The sequence below is a fragment of the Myxocyprinus asiaticus genome, chromosome 6 (assembly GCF_019703515.2).
Source record: "Myxocyprinus asiaticus isolate MX2 ecotype Aquarium Trade chromosome 6, UBuf_Myxa_2, whole genome shotgun sequence".
Classification (NCBI taxonomy): Eukaryota; Metazoa; Chordata; class Actinopteri; order Cypriniformes; family Catostomidae; genus Myxocyprinus; species Myxocyprinus asiaticus.
Window position 1 is genome coordinate 43122168 of NC_059349.1, and position 13920 is coordinate 43136087.

At 38.4% G+C, this 13920-nt stretch overlaps 1 protein-coding gene across 1 annotated transcript in view; it reads left to right on the forward strand.

The window, feature by feature from the left end:
• Positions 1-791: 791 nt before the first annotated feature.
• Positions 792-13920, forward strand: part of LOC127442099 (cytochrome P450 7B1-like) — a 28235-nt gene continuing 15106 nt past the window's right edge. The window contains exon 1 of the mRNA XM_051699872.1: positions 792-1081. Coding sequence (XP_051555832.1) covers positions 1005-1081 — 77 coding nt within the window. The 5' untranslated portion in view covers positions 792-1004. The remainder of the gene's footprint in view (positions 1082-13920) is intronic.

Consider the following 13920-nt stretch of genomic DNA (forward strand, 5'->3'; position numbering starts at 1 on the left):
GAAATTGCCAAAAAACTGAAGATTTCATACAAAAGGTGTACACTACAGTATTCAAAGACAAAGGACAACTGGCTCTAACAAGGACAGAAAGAGATGTGGAAGGCAAGATGTACAACTAAACAAGAGGATAAGTTCATCAGAGTCTCTAGTTTGAGAAATAGACGCTTCACGTGTCCTCAGCTGACAGCTTCATTGAATTCTACCCGCTCAACACCAGTTTCATGTACAACAGTAAAGAGAAGACTCAGGGGTGCAGGCCTTATGGGAAGAATTGAAAAGAAAAAGCCACTTTTGAAACAGAAAAACAAAAAGAAAAGGTTAGACTGGGCAAAGAAACACAGACATTGGACAACAGATAATTGGAAAAGAGTGTTGCGGATCCTAACTGGGGGGGGTGGGGGGGTTAATGAATGGAAAAAAATACTTCTGAAATGTTGTTGCATCCATGCCACTAGGTGTCGTTGTAAGTCCTAGACGAATAACATATTGACCAGCACAACATAAACTAAGTGTGCACATTTAATCAGCCCTCAATAGACGGTCAATTGATTAACACATAAGCATTTTTTTATTATTATTATTATTATTATTTTATGATATCTTTTAAAAATATATTTTATAATGTCTGCCTTTAAAAATATATTTTATCTACTTTTTTATCGACCTGTCTATGAACCCAAACAGCCTTGACTGTGGGTCTCTTCCTTCACCGTGTGCATGCTGCTGGGTGTTGAACAATGTTTAATTTCCCCTCAAGCGACCTCCACTGGGCGTGACTTAATGTACTTTCTTGTAAACCCGCTCTTATTCGCCTGTTATTCCATAATTTCTTGTCATACTCGTATCTTTCACACGATTCCTGGGAACAAAAGCGCTCCTTTACTTCCTAAGCTCACAAAAGTGGCGAAAGCTGGACATATGATCGATTGAAGTGCATTTTAAAGTTTTTTTATTGCATTTGTGGACCTGTCTTCACTGTGTTTTCCCTCAGAGAATTTTTCACAATGTTGCAGTATTTATTTACGATATTTCTGGGCTGTATGTCCATGCTACTCTTCTGTGCGCTCTGCCGACGGAGGCGGTGAGTGTCGGTTTGACTGTACAGTAGTATGTTGTCTATTTAAATTGACCATTTTTATTAATTGGAATACAGCTTAATGCGTTTTTACATGTATATCAATGTGTGTAGTCGTGCTTATGTTGTGCATGAGGGTTGTGTTTAATTATTTACCATTTGGCAGCCGGATTTGTTCGTAATGACTTGCGGTTTTATTCAACAGATCCCAAATAAGTTGCGCAAGCCAGGAATCCTAAAGATAAAGTAGCTTTATTTGCATGTTAAACAAGGATGTGCATCGCCAAAAAGCTTAAATACACATGATAGGTGTTGACAGTTATGTTCTTTTAAAAAAATGAAGATAATGTTGTGTATATCAATTATTGGAGTGTTTTTGTTTTGCCAAGTGTGCTCTTTTAGAACTTTTAATGGAAAGAATCTACTAGAGTGCCCACATCAAGAGCTCTGTCCTTCGTAGTGAGTAGGGCATAGGGCATAGGGATGATCACTTTCGACTGGAATCGCCCTTGATCTTTGACCACCTGTGAGGACTTCCGGGTTGGTCAGGTTGCTATTTAGTATTTTCTGTTTTTTGATAGATTATCCCCTTGTTTTGTGATGTCTGTAATCTTTATGTCTTCGGTGTTTTTTGTTTTGCTAATTAAATCTGTGCTGAGTTTTTGTACCAAGTCTCTGAGTTAGATGCCCTTTTAAACTTTTAAGTCTGAAAGCATGATGGCTGTATCTGCAATGTCTTTATTGTATTGTTCAGTTAAATAAAGGGGTTGCATACAACATTTACATTTTAGGCATAAATAATGAGGGTCAAGCCATTTTTATTTGTATACAGGTGCTGGTCATAATTAGAATATCATCAAAAAGTTGATTTATTTCACTAATTCCATTCAAAAAGTGAAACTTGTATATTATATTCATTCATTACACACAGACTGATATATTTCAAATGTTTATTTCTTTTAGTTTTGATGATTATAACTGACAACTAAGGAAAATCCCAAATTCAGTATCTCAGAAAATTAGAATATTACTTAAGACCAATACAAAGAAAGGATTTTTAGAAATCTTGGCCAACTGAAAAGTATGAACATGAAAAGTATGAGCATGTACAGCACTCAATACTTAGTTGGGGCTCCTTTTGCCTGAATTACTGCAGCAATGCGGCGTGGCATGGAGTCGATCAGTCTGTGGCACTGCTCAGGTGTTATGAGAGCCCAGGTTGCTCTGATAGTGGCCTTCAGCTCTTCTGCATTGTTGGGTCTGGCATATCGCATCTTCCTCTTCACAATACCCCATAGATTTTCTATGGGGTTAAGGTCAGGCAAGTTTGCTGGCCAATTAAGAACAGGGATACTATGGTCCTTAAACCAGATACTGGTTGCTTTGGCACTGTGTGCAGGTGCCAAGTCCTGTTGGAAAATGAAATCTGCATCTCCATAAAGTTGGTCAGCAGCAGGAAGCATGAAGTGCTCTAAAACTTCCTGGTATACGGCTGCGTTGACCTTGGACCTCAGAAAACACAGTGGACCAACACCAGCAGATGACATGGCACCCCAAACCATCACTGACTGTGGAAACTTTACACTGGACCTCAAGCAACGTGGATTGTGTTCCTCTCCTCTGTTCCTCCAGACTCTGGGACCCTGATTTCCAAAGGAAATGCAAAATTTACTTTCACCAGAGAACATAACTTTGGACCACTCAGCAGCAGTCCAGTCCTTTTTGTCTTTAGCCCAGGCAAGACGCTTCAGATGCTGTCTGTTGTTCAAGAGTGGCTTGACACAAGGAATGCGACAGCCGAAACCCATGTCTTGCATACGTCTGTGCGTAGTGGTTCTTGAAGCACTGACTCCAGCTGCAGTCCACTCTTTGTGAATCTCCCCCACATTTTGGAATGGGTTTTGTTTCTCAATCCTCTCCAGGGTGCGGTTATCCCTATTGCTTGTACACTTTTTTCTACCACATCTTTTCCTTCCCTTCGCCTCTCTATTAATGTGCTTGGACACAGAGCTCTGTGAACAGCCAGCCTCTTTTGCAATGACCTTTTGTGTCTTGCCCTCCTTGTGCAACGTGTCAATGGTCATCTTTTGGACAACTGTCAAGTCAGCAGTCTTCCCCATGATTGTGTAGCGTACAGAACTAGACTGAGAGACCATTTAAAGGCCTTTGCAGGTGTTTTGAGTTAATTAGCTGATTAGAGTGTGGCACCAGGTGTCTTCAATATTGAACCTTTTCACAATATTCTAATTTTCTGAGATACTGAATTTGGGATTTTCCTTAGTTGCCAGTTATAATCATCAAAATTAAAAGAAATAAACATTTGAAATATATCAGTCTGTGTGTAATGAATGAATATAATATACAAGTTTCACTTTTTGAATGGAATTAGTGAAATAAATCAACTTTTTGATGATATTCTAATTATATGACCAGCACCTGTAGCTCTTTTCACAACACGCGTCGTATTAAAACAGCTGTACAGAAAATTCAAGTCATCATTGTCCGTTTTGCTAAAAAACGTGATTGTAGATTATGCCTTCAAATTTATAGATACAGTATACTGTACATACTGGATTATGTGGATTAGGGCTTCCTTTGACTAGAATTGTATGCATTTACATTACATTTATGCATTTGGCAGATGCTTTCATCCAAAGCGACTAACAGTGCATTCAAGGTATACATTTTTTAAATCGGTGTATATATATATATATATATATATATATATATATATATACATATACATATACACATATACACACACACACACACACACACACACACACATGCTGGCGGCCAAAATTTGGAATAATGTTCATATTTTGCTCTTATTGAAAGAAATTGGTACTTTTATTTACCAAAGTGGCATTCAACTTATCACAATGTATAGTCAGGACATTAATAACGTGAAAAATTACTATTACAATTTGAAAAAAAAATCTGAATTTCTTAAACTACTTCAAAGAGTTCTCATCAAAAAAATCCTCCACGTGCAGCAATGACAGCTTTGCAGATCCTTGGTATTCTGTCAGTTTGTCCAGATATTCAGGTGGCACTTCTCATGCACCTTACAGTCTAGCTGATCCCACAAAAGCTCAATGGGTTTAAGATCCATAACACTCTTTTCCAATTATCTGTTGTCCAATGTCTGTTTCTTTGCTCACTCTAACCTTTTCTTTTTGTTTTTCTGTTCCAAAAGTGGCTTTTTCTTTGCAATTCTTCCCATGAGGCCTGCACCCTTAAGGTCTTCTCTTTACTCTTGTACATGAAACTGGTGTTGAGTGGGTAGAATTCAATGAAGCTGTCAGCTGAGGACATGTGAGGCATCTGTTTCTCAAACTAGAGACTCTGATGTACTTATCCTCTTGTTTAGTTGTACATCAGGCCTTCCACATCTCTTTCTGTCCTTGTTAGAGCCAGTTGTCCTTTGTCTTTGAAGACTGTAGTGTACACCTTTGTATGAAATCTTCAGTTTTTTGGCAATTTCAAGCATTGTATAGCCTTCATTCTTCAAAACAATGATTGACTGACGAGTTTATAGAAAAAAACTGTTTATTTTTTGCCATTTTTGAACTAATATTGACCTTAAGACATGCCAGTCTATTGCATACTGTGGCAACTCAAAAACAAACACAAAGACAATGTTAAGCTTTATTTAATGAACCAAATAGCTTTCAGCTGTGTTTGATATAATGGCAAGTGATTTTCTAGTAATTAGCAATTTAGCATGATTACTCAAGGATAAAGTGTTGGAGTGATGGCTGCTGGAAATGGGGCCTCTCTAGATTTGATCAAAGATGACTTTTTTCAAATAGTGATGGTGCTGTTTTTTACATCAGTAATGTCCTGGCTATACTTTGTGATCAGTTGAATGCCACTTTGGTGAATTAAAGTACCAATTTCCTTCCAAAACAGCAAAATCTGTACATTATTCCACATTTTTTGCCACCAGTATCTAATATATATATATATATATATATATATATATATATATATATATATATATTTTACATATATATATATATATATATATATAATATATATATATATATATATATATATATATACATATATATATACATATATATATATATATATATATATATATATATATATATATAAACAACACGAATATAACATCAGTATTGGTTATCTATGTGTCTAAGTCATGGGTTAAAATATTAAACTGAGTAAATGTTGGTGGCCAATGTTTAAACAAAAGGATTTTGTATGAACTGGACAGTTAATGACTAAAAGTCTCTGAACTCCATCCTGTATTAACTAGGGATGCACCGATCCGATACCTGGATCGGTATCAGCTCCAATACTGAAGCTTTTAGACGGATCGGTTATCGGTCCGACGAGCCCGATCCAAATCCGATACTGTGTGTTAGTCATGTTCGTTACTGTCAAGCTCCAAAAATGACATAAAATACCATAAAAACACCATTAAAGCAGTTCATATGACTCCTGCATTTTATTCAAAGCCACTTGAAGATGTGAGATAGCTCTGTGAATCACAAAAGGCTGTGTTTAATAATAAATATATAATATGTGCAGTGCCAGCGTGTTAGTGAATGGTGCTGCTCTGTTGACAAACTCACGCACAGGCTGGTGATGCACTTGCGGCTATTTTTAGCCTTCACAGCAGTGCGCAATATTTGAGCGCTGTTCAAGAACAGCATCTCAGATGTAGATGCTCAATAGTTCGGTTCACTTATAATATGCATTTAGAATGGCACCGGAGGCGCATTTGACCAGAATTTGAATAAGAAGCGAATTAAACTACTGTGAACTTGCCTACAAACAGACACATACAGGATTTCCTGGAGAGTTTAGAATATCAAAATAAAAGCATAAGGGTTTAAAAAGTGCACAATTTAAATATATTACTGTTGTATTTAAAATAAAAATTCAAAGTTAATAATAATAATAATATTAATAACAATGTATTATTATTATTATTATTATTGTCATCATTAGTATTTGTTTACTATTTATAACAATATTTAAGTTGAGTGGGTTCCAAAAAATAACTGTGTGAATGAAAAGTGGACTGATGTCTTACAACTAAATTGAACAAAAAAGAGATCTGAATCCTTTAAAGTCCAGATGCAAGTTGAAACATTAAAAAAAGGCAAAAATAAAACACTGGCTTCTTTTCTACTGAAGACTTGAAGACTGGAATTACTGTTAATTTTGCTGATACATTATCCAGTATACTAGCTAATAATAAAGTGTTTCTTAATAAGCTATACATTTATATTGAAATAATGTGTAGTTAGAGGTTTGTGTTTCTTTACATATTAAAGAGCACTCCCAATTAGTTCCACACAAAAATGTAAAGATATCCTAAACTGATTATGCAAAAATCAACAACACTGGTATCGGCTTGGGATCGGTATCGGCCGATACTGAGATTTCCGATATCGGAATCGGCTCGGAAGAGAAAAAGTGGTATCGGTGCATCCCTAGTATTAACTGTGAAAGTGCACACAGATGCATTGTCCTTTGTTTTTTGGCTGATGAAGGCTTTAGCTGGCATTCCATTTAAAGAGAGTGTAGTCCATCATATGACCAAGATGATACAGGCAACAGTCAGTGAGATGCATCGCCGTCCATCTGGAAGCTTGTGGCAGTTAATTTATGGTAAAGGCCATCCTAAGTCCAAGGTTCAGGCAGTGTCCAGTGCAGTATCCCATGTCTTACGATTGGAGTTAGCAGCAGTTCATCCTCGTGAAGTCTATAGTAGTAGACTGAAGTGATGTCCGGCTGGCACTGGCTACAGTTAGTAGTCAGTACTCAGCAACACATAGCAGTGAGAGTTGGACATTGGGCTTGACCGGAGCTGAATGTCATTAGATGCCATTCATTTTAAATCAGAGTTATAGAATATGAGAAGTGTTTCTGGTTACAGCAGACCTAACTAATGAAGCAGAACTATGAGTTGAGGGATAAATTAGGTGTATGCCTTGCTGAAGAGATGTGTCTTTAGTATAGACTTAAACTGAGAGAGTGTGTCTGAGTCCCGAACAATGCTAGGAAGGCTATTCCATAGTTTAGGAGCCAAATGGGAAGAGGATCTACCTCCTTTTGTGAATTTTGATAATCTAGGTATTATTAACAGGCTGGAATTTTGCAACCGTATTGAACGTGATGGATTATAGCACAATAGAAGGTCACTTAAGTACTGAGGAGCTAGTCCATTCAAAACTTTGTAAGTAATTAACAGAATTTTCAAAATAATATGAAGCTTAACAGCTAGCCAATGTATTGATGATAAAATGAACCTGATATAGTCATATTTCTTGGTTGTAGTCAGCACTCTAGCTACTGCATTTTGAACCAATTCAAGTTTATTTATTGAACCTGCTGGACATCTTCCCAATAATGCATTACAATAGTCTTGAAATCATGAACGCATGAATTAGTTTTTCGGCATCAGAAACAAAAAGCATGTGTCATAACTTAGCAATATTTCTGAGGTGGAAGAATGCTGTTCTACAAACATTCAAAATGTGTTTTTCTTTTTTTTCCCGATTAACAATTTTTATTGATTCACATATATGTAACTCATAAGACAAAACATATATACATAGAATCAAACTTAACCCCAACTATTAGCCCTCCCAATCCCACTCTAACCCCAACAATATAACAGTGGTCCCAAATGACATAGACACACACATGCACAAAAATAAATAAATAAATAAATAAACAGATAAACACAACAACAATAATCACACATCCACAACTGACAAATACCCGCCCCATTTCTCCATGAACACTTTATACCTCCCCGTTCCTCTGAATGTCATTTCCTCGAAGGCCGCCACCCTTCCCATCTCCGAGCACCACTCCTGAAAAGAAGGCACTCTAGCCAACCTCCAGCCCCTCAAAATGATCTGCCTGGCGATCATGACACTGGTTAAGACCCAACTCTTTATATGTCTGCTTTCAATGTCAATGACCACCCCATCACCCAGGATACAGAAGCTGGGGCAGAATGATACCTGAATGCCTAACACATCGCACACCAGACTCTGCACCTTTAACCAAATTTTTTGAATTTCAACACACCCCCAAAAGACATGGGTTATATCTCCATCCGCTGATTGGCATCACCAGCAGGTGGGTGTGTCTTTAAGACCAAGCCTATACAATTTAGAGGGGGTCCAATAGAACCGATGTTAATCTTGAATTGTATAAGGCACACCCTTGCATCTCTAGATGCAGTTTTTATGTTTTTTAAAATCCTAGCCCATTCTCCCTCCTCCAATTCTAAGTTTAAGTCTTTCTCCCATAATCTCTTTAGAGTGGTCGAGACTCTATCCCCCAGACTCTGAATTAGCAGGGAGTAATACACTGATGCCTCATGACCTTTTCCAAAAGTAGAAATCACCTCTCCTAGAGTATCTGCTGCTTGAGGGGGGTGTATGCTCTTCCCAAAAATAGTACAGAGCAAGTGGCGTAGCTGAAGATACCTAAAAAACTGAAATCTGGGGATCCCAAAACACTGAACCAAATTTTCAAAGGATCTCATCACACCACTCTCATAAAGATCACCGAGTGTATTAACCCCCCTCGCAGTCCACTCTGACCAACAAAAAGGGGACTTTTTAAATGCATAGTTTGGCGTTTAGCCATAGACTCAAGGCAACATTTAGATAAATATCTGAATTAAACACTCTGGACACTTTTGTCCATACTGAGTGCAAATGTGAAATAACGGGGCGTGATTTAACTTCTCTGGTTAGATTGGCAGAAAGGCTTTGCAATGGCAAAATAGGAGCAAGAACTTCTTGTTCAATGCAGAACCAGGGAGGGGCTCTTTCAGGTGGAAGTGACCAATGAGCCAAATGTCTGAGACCGAACGCATAATAATAAAACAAAATCTTGGGTAGGCCTAGCCCACCTTTGTCAATCGGTCTATGTAGCTTACTAAAATGTAATCTGAGGCGTTTGCCACTCCAAATAAAAGACTTTGCTATGCTCTCAAATTGCTTGAAATAAGAGAGGGGGATATCTAGCGGGAGAGACTGTAGCAGGTAGTTAAATTTTGGAATACAGTTCATTTTAATAACATTAACCTTCCCAATCATCGATAAATGTAATGAAGCCCACCTGTCTACATCGCTCGAAATAATTTTTATTAAAGCATCAAAATTAACTCTTAACTAAATCAGACAAATTTGTTGGGAATAAAATACCCAAATACTTAATGCCCTGTTTGGGCCACTGGAAGGCGCCTGGCTAGAAGACCGTTACTGGACAGTACGCTGTCAGAGCCAAAGCTTCGGATTTAGACCAGCTGACTTTGTATCCTGAGAATTTGGAAAAGGAATGAGTAATTCTGTGGAGGCAAGGCATAGATTTAGCAGGGTCAGAGATGAATAATAAAATATAATCTGCATAAAGCATAAGCTTATGCGCCACCACCCCTGGAAAATGATCCTCCTTTCTTATCGTGGCTGCTAATGGTTCCAGGGCAAGACAGAACAATAATGGGGAAAGAGGGCAACCTTGCTGGGTGCCCCTATTCAGAGTAAAATAATCTGAAATTAATCCATTTGTTTGTACCGCAGCTACCGGGTGTCTATAAAGTAACTTGATCCAACCAATAAACGTACTCCTGAACCCATACATTTATCAAACGCCTTTTCGGCATCAAGTGAGATGGCAGCAACCGGAGCCTGATCATTCACCACTGACCACATGGTATTGTTGAAACGCATAATGTTATCAGAAGAGCTATGACCCTGAATAAACCCCACCTGATCTATATGTATAAGAGATGTCATAACTTTACATAATCGGTTAGCCAAAAGTTTTGCCAAAATGTTTACATCTAGCTGGATCAGGGAAATTGGACGGTAACTCTTATACTCACTTGGATCATTGTCTTTTTTAAGAATCAGTCTGATCTGTGTTTGCGTCATGGTTGGCGGAAGCTTTCCATTCTTTAATGATTCAGAATAAACTTCTAACAAAAGTGGAGCCAATTCTGTAGCATAAGATCTAAAAAATTCAGCAGCAAAGCCATCTGGCTCCAGAGCCTTTCCTGTAGGTAAGGCCTTAATTACCTCGTCAAGCTCCTCCAAGGTTATCTCAGAATCAAGAGAGTTTTTTTGCTCAGTCATCAGTTTAGGGAGTTCTAATGGTTCCACAAAATTTCTAATATCATCATCAGGTGACGAAGACGTGGAACTATAGAGATCAAGATAGACTTCTTTAAAGGCATTATTAATATCAATGGCCAAGGTAAAAATTTCACCACCAGCAGATTTCATTGAAGGAATGGTAGAAAAAGACTCTCTCTGCTTTATATATCTAGCCAACAGCTTCCCTGCTTTTGTCACCTGACTCAAAATATGACTGTCTTGCTCTGAATAATATAGTATTATATCTGTATTTCAAACGGTCAATTGTCTGAGGCCATTAGACATCATTCGGTGCTTCAGCTCTGCCTCAACACTTTTAATATTCCCCTCCAACTCCACTAGTTCTCGTGCTTTGGGTTTTTTGGTGAATGAGGCATACTGTATGATCCGACCCCTAAGAACAGCCTTAAGTGCCTCCAAAGCCACACCCACAGAGGATACTGAGGACCAGTTGGTCTCCATATAGACACTGATTTCAGTCTTTAACATTTGTTGGAAATCAGGATTTTGCAAAAGGGATACATTAAAGTGCCAGTTGTATGATTTCTTTTTCTCCGTATGTGGCAACACCACCAAGCTCACCAGGGCGTGATCTGAGACTAAAATGTTTCCAATTGAGCAATCGACAACAGATGAAATGAGGGACTTAGATATAAAAAAAAAATCTATTCTATAATAAATCTTATGGACTGATGAAAAAAATGTATAGTCTCTATCAGATGGGTTCAAAAGTCACCAAACATCTGCAAGACCAAGATTTTTACACATCCTGTGAAGTGACACCGTTGCTCTAGGAGGCTTACACACTTTTGCTTCACTATGATCAAGGACTGAGTCCATCAAAAGATGAAAGTCTCCTCCCAATATTATATCATGAGGGGTGCCAGCGATTTGCAACATCCCTTCAAGATCTATAAAAAAGCGTAAATATTAGCCAAAATCAAACTTTGCCCCTGAATTTCTGCTAGAAAAACAATGACTCTTCCTGATTGATCTTTAATCTGTTTGAGGCATTTGAATTGTAGATGTTTATTTATTAATATAATGACCCCCCTGCTCTTACTTGAGCCAGCACTAAAAAAACATGTCCACCCCATATCTTCCCAAATGTTTCAGCTTCCTGTTGGGAAAGATGTGTTTCTCGAAGAAACACTATATCATATTTCTTATGTTTAATGGGGTGCCCCAACCCATTCACATTCCACGTGGAGAAAGATATCCCACTCATATTAACATTTGACATTTGATATAATAGAAAAAATAAATTGTGTCAAAAACAAGATTACAAAGACCAAATTTCAACATCAATGCAACAGTCAAACCCCGAACTTTCCCCAGAACAAAACAAACAGAAAAAAGAAAAACGTGCGCATTAACCCTGTGCACAACAGCGCCAACCGGCGTCCATCCTTCTAAACTCAGAAGGTCCATGTACGTATACGAGAACCCCCGCAACAACTTTGCCATCGGATTGCTCAAGTCCGGTGCTTCTATACAGATTTTGTGAGGCAAAAGTACATAACAGAAAATACTTTGTAAAACAGACCCCAGCCAACAGGCAGAATAAACAGAAAGAACATGTAGATTCATTCACAGAACTGTCTTGAAGGTATGTTCCTCCACAAAACAAATTCCAGCTGATATAAAGCCATTCAGTTTCCTTGGAGAGACAATTAAGTGTTTCAAGTGTTCAGTGAACCAGCTGTTATGAGTGCAGCAGATGACGTAATCATTCCAATGTCCCGCGAAAATACTCCACAAAAACAAACTCCAGCCAACAGGAGGCATAAGTACAAAGAACAAACAGATTCATCCATAACTGTCCCGAAGCAGTGTTATTCCACAAAACAAACTCCAGCCGCTAGGCAGAACTAGCACAAAAAGCAACAAAATAGACATCCCGGTTCCTAAGATGATCAAGAGTCAAATTCACTCGGAGGCCGCATAAAAAAAAAAAAATACATCATGACTTACTCAGTCCGTCAGCTTTATAAAAGACATCCTTTGTGTGGGCATGTGGATATTTTGCGGTCATCTATAGTGTCCATTCTCAATCTGGCCGGGAACTTCAGTGTAAAAGCAATCTTCCGTCAATGCAAAAGTTTCTTGAAGGAAGTGTCGTTCCAAAAAACAGACTCCAGCCGCTAGGTGGAGCCAACGCAGAAAGAAACAAAAATGGTGCCCAGCTTCCTTAGATAGTCGAGTTATGTACAGCAAGTCAGTCCACTCACATAAGTAACATGCAATGGTTTACTCACCCATAGTTTCTATAAAGAACAGTGCTTTTTTGGGGCATAAAAATACTTTGCGGCCATCTTTGGTGTCTATTCTCAGTCTGGTTGGAAACATCCTTGCAAAAGCGATCTTCCGTTGATGTAAGAGTTTCTTACATTCCTTGAACTGATCGCGTTTCTCTCTTGTCGAATTTGCAAAGTCTGGGAACAAGAAAATATTGAAACAGAAATTTGGCCAGAATTGATCGAGGCCTGTCTCCCTCAGCAGATCTCCGAGCCAGGACTCTGTGAGCTCGCTCGATTTCCAGGAATTTCACCATATCTCTGCCCTCTTCATGCTCAGGAATTCCAACAAACCGTATATTGTTCCTTCGATTCCTATTTTCAAGATCTTCCAATTTTTCCAAAATATTTTCCAAGTCTGTTTTGGACACGGGCGGATTAGCGGATAATTCCCTTTCCGACGACTCCAGATAATCGATTCGTTTCTCAACATCTTGTGACCAACTCAGAGAATTTTGTTTCCATCACCTTAATCGATTGACGTATTACAGTGAGATCCTCCAAGTCAGCTACAACCTTTGTCAGCATCACTGAGATGTTGGACAGTTGACGCTGAATATCTTCTCCCGTCACGCTTTCCAAATTGAGTCCCCGGCTCGCAGGCCCGTCAGAGGTTTCAGCTAGAGCACATTAATGTCTTTTAATGTCTCCAGAGTCTGAGGATTTTGACTTCTTTGCCATGTTTACCTCAAAGAGCAAAGATGTAACTGGGTGTATCGAATCTCACCGGATTAAACATGAAAATAATTAAAAACTAGCAAAGTGCGCAGAGCTAGTCGCTCACACGTCTGCTCCTCACATGGCATCACGTGACCTTCCCCGAAATGAACCCAAGTTCTTGACTGTAGAATGGGATGTAAAAGTGCATCCATCGAGAGTCAAATTATATTGTAGTGACTTATTTTTTAGAAGTTTTTGTCCAATAATTAGTACCTCTGTTTTGTCAGAATTGAGTAGTAGGACATTTCTAGCCATCCAATCTTTTATATCATTGACACACTCTGCTAACTTGGAAAATTGGGAAATTTCGTTAGGATTCCAGGAAATATAAAGTTGTGTATTGTCAGTGTAACAGCATAATTCCACGGTTCCTGATAATGTCTCCCAGTGGAAGCATATATGTATAAGGAGAAAAGCAGAGGTCTTAAAGAAATAGTTCACCCAAAAATGAAAATTCTCTAACCATTCTCTCACCCTCATACCATACCAGATGTGTATGACTGACTGACTTCTGCAGAACACAAATGAAGATTTGTAGAAGAATATTTCAGCTCTGTAGGTCCATGTGGTGGTCAGAACATTGAATCTCCAAAAATCACATAAAGTCAGCATAAAAGTAATCCAGATGACTCAAATGGTTAAATCCATATCTTCTGAAGCAATATGA